Source organism: Lissotriton helveticus, chromosome 7 (assembly GCF_964261635.1).
Source record: "Lissotriton helveticus chromosome 7, aLisHel1.1, whole genome shotgun sequence".
Classification (NCBI taxonomy): Eukaryota; Metazoa; Chordata; class Amphibia; order Caudata; family Salamandridae; genus Lissotriton; species Lissotriton helveticus.
In genome coordinates this window covers 484,777,260-484,790,456 of record NC_136068.1, presented here as the reverse complement: position 1 = coordinate 484,790,456, position 13,197 = coordinate 484,777,260, and the positions used below count along the sequence as shown (strand labels likewise).

The window sequence follows — 13,197 nt, the reverse complement described above, 5'->3', positions numbered from 1 at the left end:
TCGACGATTTGTACTCTAAAAATAGAATTATGCAGCTTTATTTTGTGTGCAAAGAATTTGTATTTATGAGTGTTTGAAAATACTTTTTCACATTAAGGAACAAGTAAGTTCCACGGGAGTCTTTCTTCACTGGTTATTATTTTCTACGTCACATGTTTATTTATTGTCTGAAACGTGAACTCCGGCACTCGTGAACAAGGGAGCAAGTCCCGAAACGCGTTGAGTGTTGCCGGATTGCCACTCTGTCTGTATATGAATACATTTGGCTGCTTCAAAGTCCTTCCTGTGTCCGTGGCTGCTGTATTGGTGAAAAACGAAGACAGCGCTGTGTTTTGAGATATATATATATATATATATAATATATATATATATATATATATATATATATAATATATATATATAATATATATATATATATATATATATATATATATATATATATATATATATATATATATATATATATAATATATATATATATATATATATATATATATATATATATATATATATATATATATATATACACATATAATTATATTTACCTGTAACACTTGCAAATTTATGGTACAGGTATTTGTTGTAAAGGCATATTCATTGTAAAAAACATAATTAAAAATACTTTTGTTGTAATGCCTTTGTCGTTGTATAAATCCTGTCGTAAAGCCATTCGTTGTAATGGCATTCAGAATTCTGTCATACATTCAGGGGGGATTGTGTTCATCCAAATTTGTTAAAGAGTGCACTGAAGATCTTAGACGATTACAATTAAGGCTTCCAGTATTACGTGTTTACTGATTTTTACAGATAAATACAGACAGAAAACAATGTTTTTTCTGTCTGTATTTATTTAAAAGGGGAAAAATACAGAAAATTGTGCTTCCTCCGCGTGACTCTCCATGCTGTCCTTCATGAATTTCAGGACAACAGCTGGGCAAATAGAAAGCATGTGGAGTTAAAAAAAACAGGATGAGATTTCCTTAAGTACAGGCATTAGTTAACTTATATTTGTATAGAACGCTATATTTACATGTGGGTGTAGTGTTTTGTTATATTCGGCTGCTTAATTTGCTAAAACTCGACAGGCATCAAAGTACAAGTGCATGTTTATCAATTGAAAAAATTTGGAACTATACCATTTTATGACTCTGTTTATTCTCAAAACACAAAATAAATAAGGATAAATACCAATTAAATGGCCCAAAATTAAATAGGGATGAATACAGACCGAAATGTTAAAAAAAGAAACACCATAAAACCAGGAGCCGTAACAAGAAATGACTATATACACCGCTCATTTCTCTTGGTGGAAATAACAAAGGAGATATGCACCTAGATAACTCACTGCATAATAAAACAGATCTTCAAGAGATAAAGAGGACCTGTAACTTTTATTCTTCTGACTCTCCTCTGGAAGGGAACATCCAAGGGCCGTGCATGCCACGAGTGGATCGCCCAACAGGTTAGACTCAAATCTGGATCAGGAGGTCATGAAACATAACACAGTCTTCAGAAAAGGCAGACTTTCATATCGGAAGCAGTCGAGAGAAGGTCATGAACGGCTTCTGTGAGGGCTTTGGCAGTGGATGTGATGTATTCAGAGAGCCAGAGGGCAAGCAATATCAATAGCAGAGAAAACAAGCATTTTCAATGCAATAGGTCTCGAATTTGGGAGCGTTTAAGCTATTGTCATCGTAAATGGCAACACATAAATAAAAGGCATTGTCATTTTTTATGCCAATAGCTGAAACTCTTTCATATGAGAGACCACTCAAATGGTGGCCGCGCACCTTTCATTAGAGGCTGCTCGCCCTATTCACGTTACAGCGAGTAGCGTGTAAAGAAAGGGGTTTGGCCAACATTAAAGTGGAAGCGCCTATGGTGCGCTTTCACCCAAAGTAAAAAAATTATTATTAATTTAAAAGGTTCTGTAGCGCAGCCACTAAAGTGAAAGTGGCTCGCTCTGTATTATTATTATTATTATTATTGGAAATTTATTAAGCGCCTGATTACGCCACTGGCGTGTCTCCGCGCTATGGCAAGTGGTGTGGCTGTCCCCCCCTCCTCCCAACCAAGCTATCTACTGAAACAGGTGCGTTTTAAGTTTTTTTCTAAACTGGACTTCGCAGGGTTCCAACCGAAGTTCCAGTGGCAGATTGTTCCAGCGTTTGGGAGCAAGGTATCTGAAAGATCTGCCTCCCATGCGAGCTTTAAATATTCTTGGGACTTTTAACAGCCCGGTCTGCGAAGACCGGAGACTGCGTGCAGGCTCATAATGGGCTATAAGGCTCTGGAGCGGGAGAGGTGCTTTGCCACTCAGGATACGATGGCAAGTGGCAAGAGCCTTAAACTCCACTCTCCTCTCTATGGGGAGCCAATGAAGCGCCCGCAAGGCCAGTTTGGCGGATGACCTCCTGGGGAGTCTGAGGACCAGCCGCGCGGCTGCGTTTTGTAGAACCTGCAGGCGGCCGAGGACCCTGCCTGAGGCCCCCAGGTAGAGCAGATTCCCATAATCGAGTCGGGAGGTAACCAGGGCATGCACCAGTGTCTGACGAGCAGGAGTGGGAAGCAGATCTAATACTTTCCTGAGAGCTCTCAGAACACCGAAACAGATCCCTGCCACTCGACCGACATGTGGGCCAAAGGTGAGGTCCTTATCCAACCATACGCCAAGGTTTCTGGCCTCGCGGCAGGGAGCAGGAACCTCCCCCAGACACGGTGGCCACCACGCCGACGACCACGCAGACGGCACTCCCCCCACCACGAGCACCTCGGTCTTGCTCCCGTTTAACTTTAAACAGTTGGCAGACATCCAGGCAGCAAGGTCGTTCATGCAGTTCCTGAAGATGTCTGCCGCAAGTCCGGGCGCGCGCGATAGGGAGATAACCAGCTGCGTGTCGTCGGCGTAGGACACCAGGCGGAGACCATACCCCTCCACGATGGCTGCCAGGGGGGAGACATAGATGTTAAATAGAGTTGGGCTCAGGGACGAACCCTGCGGTACGCCCTGGCCCAACTCAATCTCCCTGGAGTAGTAATCACCCAATCTGACCTGGAAACACCTCTCCGTGAGGAAGGACTTAATCCAGCCAAGCGCAGCTCCTGTCACCCCTCCTCCATTCAGACACTGTAGCAAGGTGGAATGTGCTACAGTGTCGAATGCTGCACTTAAGTCTAGTAAAATCAGTGCCATCGTCTGGCCCTCGTCAGCTCCCTGTCTGAGTGCTTCCACCGCCACAAGGAGAGCGGACTCCGTCGAATGACGGGGGCGGAAACCAAATTGCGAGTCGTGGAGTAGCGACGCCGTCTCCACGAACTGCATGAGCTGTATGTTGGCTGTTTTTTCCGCCACCTTTGCCATATAAGGAAGAAGGGAAATAGGACGGAGGTTATCCAGCTTTTCAAAGCTAACGTTGGCCTTTTTTTGCAGGGGAAGGACCACAGCCTGTTTCCAGGCCTTAGGCACCACTTGAGACTCAAAGGAGATATCCAGCAGCTGACGTACATGGGGCTCTAGAACTGGCAAGCTATCCTTTAACCGACTAGGAGTGGTCGGGTCTCTAGGGGAACCAGATTTTATAGATCCACAAATGCGGAGAAGCTCCGTAGTGGAAGGAGTGACAAACCTGGTTAGCCGATGTTCCCCTTCCGTTCTTGTGGATTCCAGGGAGGCAAGGCCATTGTCTGCCCTCTGGGGGAAGGAGTTATAGATGTTGGAGACCTTGGTTGCAAAATACTCCGCGATTCGATTGCAGCCCTCCGTAGTGCAAAGTTTCCTAGGAACTGTGGCGGATTTGCCTATTGCAATGGATTTATAGATGGAGAAAAGCTCCTTGGTAGACTGCTTTGCTTCCTCAATTTTATTGCAGTAATACAATGATTTGGCCTTCCTAATTAGAGCATGATAAGCGCGTCTGCTGTCCGTGTAAACAGTTTTAGCCTGCAGGGAGTATGTAATCCTCCATTGCCTTTCGGCGCGTTTACATGCAGCTTTGGCCGTTCGCAAGTTATCATTGTACCAGGGCGCCGAACGTTGCGCGCGGCCGCCTGATTTCGCCATTCCCAGTGGTGCTACTTGATTCAGGGCTTCCAAAATACGCTGGTCCAGGTTGGAATTAATTTCATCAACCCCGTCGCCCCCCAAATGACCTTTCTCGGTAAGTGCCCGATTGAATTTGGCCTGCGAGAACGCTGTCCATCTGCGCCTCAGATATTTGTCAGCGGGAGGGTCGTTGGGGCAAGGTCCCTGTATTTCAATAGTGAACGGGACGAGGAGATGGTCGGACCATGCGATGGGAATCGGGGCTTGGGCATCAACCTGACTCCAGTTAGCAAAAACTGGGTCCAGAAGATGGCCCAGCTTATGGGTAGGTTGCGATACCTTCTGTTCGAATTGTTCATATCTGTATATGAAATAATTAAATAAGCGTGGCTGCTATAGTTAATGCGGACCGCGCTTTAAATAAAATAAGCGTGGCTGCTATAGTGAAAGCGGACCGCGATATAATTTAAATACAAATACGATAAAAGCAGGCGGCCTGCTGTGGTGTCGTGGGTGGAATAGGGGAAGATCATTAAAGAAAATAGTGCTCACTGACTTATAGAGCAGACCGTGTAACAGTAAAAGTAAAAAGTCCAGTCCTTATGGGAGGTTACAAATACAAACAAGGCAGCACCAAGGAGGGACTACAAAACCTATTCACAAATTAAAAGGAACGATTTAGGAAGGACAGTAACAGGAGCCAATTGAAAAGATGGACGGGAAATGGGCAGAGGTTCTATGCTCTAGCTCAATACAACATGCCTCTCAGAGCAGAGCATGGGCTGGCCAGGCTCGACCTTAAAAGGAATTAATATCTACAACAAGGTGCCAGAACCGAGTATCACTGAGGAGCCCAGCAGTGAATCACATGCAGCCAACAGATGGCGAGGGAGGCGTTGTCTTTGTGCTAAAAACATTTCCACAAGACCATACCCTGGCACAGCGACCAGAATCAGCTAAGCAATGTGTCCCCTTCTCCAGTGGTCCAACGGGTCGCTACTTCAGGGAATTGAAAATCAATCACAAGGCCACTAAAATCTGCCTAAACTACAATAAGCACTAATTCACTCAAGAAATATGGTATACCCATTTTGGTCAAACCTGAGCATTTTTGCTGGGGTGAAGAGGCGCTCTTGTTGCAAGAGTGGAGCTATCTGTTCTAAACCATTTCATTTTCTACCTCAGCGACAGTAAACAGCTGGTGAGAATAAGAAATTCCTCGTCAGACCCTTTGAGGTCCCACAGAGCTCCACACGAGTCCCCTCATTGTTCTAATTGTACACTGAGCAGCTAAGAGTCTTCAGGAAGGAGTAGGGTGCGACCATCCACCAATATGCTGTTGTGTTTAATCCCAACTATAAATGATTATTGACTTCTCTGGCAACATTATTACCCCCCAAAAAAACTGATTACAACACATTCTAAAATGGATGTTATCCAATGCTTTTCAAAGTAAATTCTGAAAAAGATGGAATTCATACTTATTACTCAGAAACACTAGCCGAAATGCAGTACACACTGGACTGAGGAACTAAAAATAGCTTTTTGCCCAAATTGGCAGAAGTAAAATCTCTATTTTTGGATTTCATTTGCTAAGACCTCAAAAATGAAAACACACATGGAAGACACAGTGAAATCAGCCAAAGCAGGACTGCTTGTTTTAAGAAAACGCAATAACTCCTATACTGAATAACCTTCACTGGCTACTTTTGAAGGCGGGAAACCCATTTCAGGTGGACTCCTTCACTTTCAAAGCCCTTAAGACATCACCAACAACAAAAAGACCTCAGCTTTTCCCTAAATGTCTCTGAAGGGGTGAAAAGCTTCAGAAGCAGATAAACATTTCGTCTCAAAACTAAGATTCTAATCCCATCCATAAATCTTTTTCTTTAAAACTCACTGCATTAAGTCGTGAGATGCCTGTAAAGCATTGGTCATTAAAAATAAAACTTAAAACTTTACTTGTGTACAATTAAATCGCCTCTTTCCACTCAACAGATGAATGTAAATTGTGTTCTTTGTAACTGACAGCCAAGGCAGAAGCTAGAAAAATAAAATACCCTCCATTGGAACTAAAGCTTTGATGGCAGCAAGACAACGAAGGAAGTGAGCCCAAACCTCGTTAGAAGAGCTCCCTTGTCTATTTCATTCATCATCTATCCATTTATCCTTTCACCCTTCCATCTACCAGATGCTATCCACTATTTCACCTTTACATTCTGTCATCCATTCATTCTCCCATCAACCATTCAATCGTTACCCATTCCATCAATCCGTTCACACACCCATTTAACTTACACCTCCATCAAAGCCATTCATTCATCTACACTCAAATTTCTGCCATCCTTCCACTCAGCCTTTCACGCACTCATACATCCCCCCAATCAGATATGCTACCTTTCTTTCACCCTTTCTTCCATTCAATATTTCTGCTGTTCTGTCTGTTGAGTTCCTGTCAAAAAAGTCCCATAAAGAACCCCGCCCCGCTGTAGCTGCTAAAGTGCTTTTATACTTTTGAAAATGAAATGCGTTGTCCCTTAGTTTCGCTTTATTGCTTTCTCTCGTGTTTCAGTGTATTCCCGAGGCTATGGACTCTTGGTTACTTGTCTTCGCTACTTGTTATTTTTAAAGTGTACCGACACCCCTAGGGATAGAGTTGCGCTTTTGAAAATCATGTTAACACTTGATTGTCCTGACAAAAAAAAAACATAATGCAGAATATGCTTTATTACGATGTTGCTTATACTAAAAAACAAAAAACACAAATGTAGCACTAACAAGTTTGAAGAAAAAGGGAAAAATAATAAAAGTGTCTAAGGCTTCGTCTTTTCCCCCGATCCGTTCGCGGACATTTGTCTACCTATTTATTACATAAATCAAGAGGCAATTAATAAACAAGCATTGGCATAGCCAATAGCTCTCGCTTTTGGGACCTTGTACGTGTTTAGCTATGCAACACTTGATGTTATTTAATTAAGGATATTGTGCTGGATAACTAAACACTTATAATGTCCTAAAGGCGAGACCTATCGGCTATGCATTGGGGGGCCTTGTAAGTGTTTAGGTAGAGCTATTGATTTTGCCAATGTTTGCAAGCTGTGCAGTAGAGCAGTGTGGCTGCTGTGCAGCATGCTGAGAAGTTGTAATTAAAAAGTGTAAGTAACACTGAGTGATGCTGTGGTGTAGTTTAGTGATGCTGTGCTGCCCCTGAGTTATATTGTAGTGGCATTGAGTGAAGCTGTGCTGTTCTTGAGTGATGCTGTGCTGGCCGTGAGTGATGCTGTGGTGATGCTGACTGATGCTGTGGCGCTGCTGATTGATGCTGTGGCGCTGCAGAGTAATGCGGTGGTAGCATATAGTTATGCTGTGGTGGTACTGAGTGATGCTGTGGTGTACCTGAGTGATGCTGTGGTGGTGCCGAGTGATGATGTGGTGGCGTTGAGTAAAGCTGTGCTGGCCCTGAGTGATGCTGATTGATGCTGTGGAGCTGCAGAGTGATGTTGTGGTGAAGGTGAATGATGCTTGTTGTCCCTGAGTGATGCTGTGGTGGTGCAGAGTAATGATGTGGTGGTGCAGAGTAATGATGTGGTGGTGCTGACTGATGCTGTGGTGGTGCTGAGTGATGCTGTGGTGGTGCTGAGTGATGCTGTGGTGGTGCTGAGTGATGCTGTGGTGGTGCTGACTGATGCTGTGGTGGCGCTGAGTGATATGGTTGGGTCCCTGAGTGATGCTGTTGTGGTGCTGAGTGATGCTGTGGTGGTGCTGAGTGATGCTGTGGTGTTGTTGAGTGATGCAGTGTTGGCCCTGTGTGATACTGTGGTGTAGGCGTGCAACTGGACAAGTCCCATCTTAATGTCAGCTGTGGCAACAATTTAACAGATGAAAAATGATTGTGGCTATAAAGCAAAAAGATTCTGTTTTCGTCTCGGACAGCTTAATTGCTTTTTGAAGTTGGCTTGCAGAATTTGCAGTACATTAGTAGAGGGTGCAGGCGACTGCTATTTAAAACAAAATCAAAGTGTTAGTATATTGTTTTTAAGCCCAAATTAAGAAAATTAAATTAAGGGTAAAACTCAAGTGGCCAATGAAAGCAAAGCAGCCAGGAATGCCCGGCAACCGGCTGCAGGTCCTGCGTCCAAGCAAAACATCTTGGATTGCTCGTCCCAAAATAAATGACGGTTTTCACTTTGCCTTTTGCAAGTGAAAACACGGCTGATGCTGCACGAGACGATGACAGTCTGAATCCATCCCCTGTAATCACAAAGGAGCCCCCGGATTGCGACGCAGCACATGAAATAAGGGAGTGCACTTTGTAAACAGCCTCGCATGAGCAGTGCAGATATGGTGCATCAAACCGAAATACTTCTGGAAGAGAACGTAACAGCCCATCAGATGAAAGAGGACCGTTCTGCAAAATGGATGATAAATGTCGTGGCGGTGTCAGCGTCATCCCTACGCTTATCTTAACTTTAATAAGATAAAAGAATGAGGGGTAAAGGTGGTTTCATGAGAGGGAGGAAGGACGGATATGGCGGCCAGCAGAGTGGAGTCGAAGGGGGCCAACATACAAGACGCGCTCTGTGGTGGGGGAGGAGGAAGGGCAAAGTGCAGGCGCCAAGTGTGAGAGGGAAGTATGGTGAGGGAGGGAATTAAATCGCAAGCAAGACAGAGAGGCGGAGAGAGGCACGCCCGCTTGGGAGAGCGAGAGGAAAGCCAGATGGCGCCTCTGCTCGTGCCTGTGTGCGTAACCGCACACTCTATGCCACACCAAAAAGCTGTGGTCGGCTTTTTACGGCCCACTCACTAAATGTCTCGCCAGAGCACTGCATGCGCTGGTTCAGGAGAGACCTAAACAAGCATTTGCAATGTAATAGGTCTCGCATTAGGAAAGTGTGAGCTATTGGTATTGTAAATGACAATTTTTTTAAATATGTGGTGGCTTTGAAAATATATAAATTAACAGCATTGTTATTCACAAAGCCAATAGCTTACGCTTTCCTAATGCGAGTCCCATTGGCTATGGCAATGCTTATTGGTAGCAAACAAGGAGAGTGCTGGTGTGGTTAGGCTGAGTGATGTGGTGGTGTCCCAGAGTGATGTGGTGGTGTCCCCGAGTGATGTGGTGGTGTCCCCGAGTGATGTGGTGGTGTCCCCGAGTGATGTGGTGGTGTCCCTGAGTGATGTGGTGGTGCCCGTGAGTGGTGCTCCTTAGTGATGTGGTGGTGCCCCTCAGTGATGCCCCTGAGTGATGTGGTGGTGTCCCAGAGTGATGTGGTGGTGTCCCCGAGTGATGTGGTGGTGTCCCCGAGTGATGTGGTGGTGTCCCCGAGTGATGTGGTGGTGTCCCCGAGTGATGTGGTGGTATCCCTGAGTGATGTGGTGGTGCCCGTGAGTGGTGCTCCTTAGTGATGTGGTGGTGCCCCTCAGTGATGCCCCTGAGTGATGTGGTGGTGTCCCAGAGTGATGTGGTGGTGTCCCAGAGTGATGTGGTGGTGTCCCAGAGTGATGTGGTGGTGTCCCAGAGTGATGTGGTGGTGCCCCAGAGTGTTGTGGTGGTGCCCGTGAGTGGTGCCCCGGAGTGATGTGGTGGTGTCCCTGAGTGATGTGGTGATGCCGGTGAGTGGTGCCCCGGAGTGATGTGGTGGTGGTCCTAAGTGATGTGGTGGTGCCCCAGAGTGATGTGGTGGTGCCCGTGAGTGATGCCCCGGAGTGATGTGGTGGTGCCCCTAAGTGATGTGGTGGTGTCCCTGAGTGATGTGGTGGTGCCCCTGAGTGATGTGGTGGTGCCCCTGAGTGATGTGGTGGTGCCCCTGAGTGATGTGGTGGTGCCCCTGAGTGATGTGGTGGTGTCCCTGAGTGATGTGGTGGTGTCGGTGCCCCTGAGTGATGTGGTGGTGCCCCTGAGTGATGTGGTGGAGCCCCTGAGTGATGTGGTGGAGCCCCTGAGTGATGTGGTGGAGCCCCTGAGTGATGTGGTGGAGCCCCTGAGTGATGTGGTGGTGCCCCTGAGTGATGTGGTGGTGCCCCTGAGTGATGTGGTGGTGCCCCTGAGTGATGTGGTGGTGTCCCTGAGTGATGTGGGTGTCCCTGGGTGATGTGGTGGTGTCCCTGAGTGATGTGGTGGTGTCCCTGAGTGATGTGGTGGTGTCCCTGAGTGATGTGGTGGTGTCCCTGAGTGATGTGGTGGTGCCCCTGAGTCATGTGGTGGTGCCCCTGAGTCATGTGGTGGTGCCCCTGAGTCATGTGGTGGTGCCCCTGAGTCATGTGGTGGTGCCCCTGAGTCATGTGGTGGTGCCCCTGAGTCATGTGGTGGTGCCCCTGAGTCATGTGGTGGTGCCCCTGAGTCATGTGGTGGTGTCCCTGAGTCATGTGGTGGTGTCCCTGAGTCATGTGGAGGTGTCCCTGAGTCATGTGGAGGTGTCCCCGAGTCATGTGGTGGTGCCCGTGAGTGATGTGGTGGTGCCCCTGAGTCATGTGGTGGTGCCCCTGAGTCATGTGGTGGTGCCCCTGAGTCATGTGGTGGTGCCCCTGAGTCATGTGGTGGTGCCCCTGAGTCATGTGGTGGTGCCCCTGAGTCATGTGCTGGTGTCCATGAGTGATGTGGTGCAGAAGCACAAATACTGAAGCTAAGAACACGCAGGGTTGAGTGCTTGTTGACGTGGGTGAAGGGACGACCGTGACACTGGCTGTAGGGTTTAAGGAAGGTTTTATTTTTAATCCTCTCAATGGTTTGGTGACAAACGTCTTTCTAGTCCTGAAAGTTAGTCTCTCCCGGGCGAATGCACTGGGGTCCGTGGCGCTGCTCGTCTGAGGGTCCGGCTTGGGTAGCTGGTTCTTCTCCTCGGGCACCAGGGGTCTCGCCACATGCAATAGAGAAGACCAACAGGGCGGAAAGCCGTTAGGACACAATCCTCAACTGGGTTTGCACCAGGGGGCCCAGGGGGTGACGGGATAACACCGCGTGATTCAAATGTACAAAGGGGCTTGCTTCGTGTGGTTGGAGTCGGGAGGGAAGGACAAGGAGGGTAGGGAAAAGGACAAGGGGTAGGATGCAGCAAGAGCGGTATGCGCGGTGACTTTTAGGCGCTAGTGGTACGCTTGCCTATCCAGCTCGCCAAACGCAGCCGTACCTGTGTCAGCCACACTCCTCCCTCGGGAGTGTGGCACGGCGATCCGCAGGGTCGTTGGCCTCCTGGCTCTCCTCGTGGTTCTGTTTCGTCTTGGGCTTCTCCGACAACGATGCTCCGGGTTCCGTCTGCTCTCCCGTCCCGATTCTCCGTCTCCGCTGGTTCCGCCTCCCTCCTTGGGGTGTCTCCACACCCTGTATACCGGACTTCCTCTCCCTCGTATGGTGACGCCCACTTAAAGGGCCCATCGTCCTCGCGCTCGCCGTCAGAGGCATATCCGTGTTCCCACTCGGGGCTCTGTGGAGAAGCCGGAAACGAGACGTCAGTATGGGGCGGGCGCCACCATTCCCGTCGGGTAAGGACGCCGTCCTTACATTCCTCCCCCCCTGGATTCTCCCGATCGGGGAGCATAGGCATCCTGGAGAGGAAATCGGCATTCCCATTGTCTGCACCCTTCCGATGTACAACTTTGAAGGCAAAGGGTTGCAGGAAGAGAAACCACCGTAAGATCCTAGCATTCTGGGTTCGGTTTCTTTGCATCCACTGTAGGGGTGCGTGGTCTGAGTACAGGACAAAAGCTTTCCCTTCTAAGTAATACCGTAGTTTGTCAATTGCCCACCGGATGGCCAGGCACTCTTTTTCTACCGTGGGGTATTTCTGTTCCCTGGGGTGGAGTTTTCTGCTGACATAGAGTATGGGATGTTCCACCCCGTCATCCCCCTCCTGGGACAGTACAGCCCCAATGCCAGTGTCAGAGGCATCAGTGGCCAGGGAAAAGGATTTCTCAAAATTCGGCGGTAAGAGCACCGGGCTTGTGGTGAGGGCTGTCTTTAGGGTCTGGAAAGCATTGAGGGCTGCTTCCGATGGAGGAGTTGGCAGAGCATTCTTTACGTGTTTCTGCAGAAGGTCTGTCAAGGGACTTGAAAGGACTGCAAAGTTCTTGATGAATCTCCTATAGTACCCTATGAGGCCTAAAAAGGCACGCAACTCCCTTTTTGTGGCGGGAAAAGGAGTACCAGTTATGGCTTTGATTTTTTCCTCCTGCGGGGCTATGACTCCCTCGCCCAGCATGAACCCCAAGTACTTCACCTTTGGAAATGCGGCTCTTGATTTTTTTGCGTTCACATGGAGTCCGGCTGCCCGTAAAGCGGTCAAGACTTTGGATACGTGTACCAGATGGTCTTTCCATGATGTACTGAAGATGACTATATCATCCAGGTACACCGAACTGTAGGTGGTGTGGTTGGCCAGTACCCTGTTCATTAGCCGCTGAAAGGTAGCAGGGGCTCCATGGAGGCCAAACGGTAAGACAGTGAATTCATAGAGCCCGTCTTCGGTAGCAAAGGCCGTTTTGTGGCGATCTTCCTCCTTGAGGGGCACCTGCCAATACCCCTTGGTCAGGTCCAGGGTGGTAATGTAATGTGCATCCCCTATCCGCTCTATGAGTTCATCCACCCGTGGTATTGGAAAGGCGTCAAATGACGACACAGCGTTAAGGGCCCTGAAGTCCATACAAAAACGGGTAGACCCGTCGGGTTTGGGGACCATGACTATGGGGGAGGACCAACTGCTCTGGGAAGGTCTTATCACCCCAAGTCGAAGCATGTCCTGCACCTCCCTCTTTACGTCCGCCCTTTTTGCAGCTGGGATGCGGTATGGTCTTTGTTTTATTACCTGCCCCGCTTTGGTGTGTATTTGATGCTCTGCCATATGGGTACACCCAGGGGTGTCCGAAAAGATAGGGGAAAAGGGCAGTAGAGTTGACAGCAGCTCTCCTCGTTCCGCCTCCGATAAGTCTGGGTTCACTGGTAGTTGTTCCAGGGTAGACCCGCTCCTGTCTTCAGGAAAGGTCAAGTTAGCCGGACGGGGATACGGCCCAATCCATTTTTTAAGGAGATTAATGTGGAAGGTTTGTCTCCTGTTCTGGGTCATTTGTAGGCCGTATGTGGTACGCCCGTAGGTTTCTACTACTTTATAGGGACCTTTCCACTCACTCCGAAACTTTTGGGTGGATGACGGTAGCAGTAC

The 13,197-nt window shown here is 48.0% G+C and overlaps 1 protein-coding gene across 3 annotated transcripts in view; it reads right to left on the bottom strand.

Annotated features, from left to right (window-relative positions):
• Positions 1-13,197, bottom strand: part of LOC144768654 (protein orai-2-like) — a 58,299-nt gene that overhangs the window by 25,553 nt on the left and 19,549 nt on the right. For 2 of the 3 annotated variants that reach the window (XM_078652469.1, XM_078652471.1), the window contains exon 2: positions 11,173-11,466. The exons of the other annotated variant lie outside the window; for it this stretch is intronic. In XM_078652469.1, the coding sequence (XP_078508595.1) occupies positions 11,173-11,466 (294 nt within the window). The remainder of the gene's footprint in view (positions 1-11,172; positions 11,467-13,197) is intronic. 3 annotated transcript variants of the gene reach the window in all.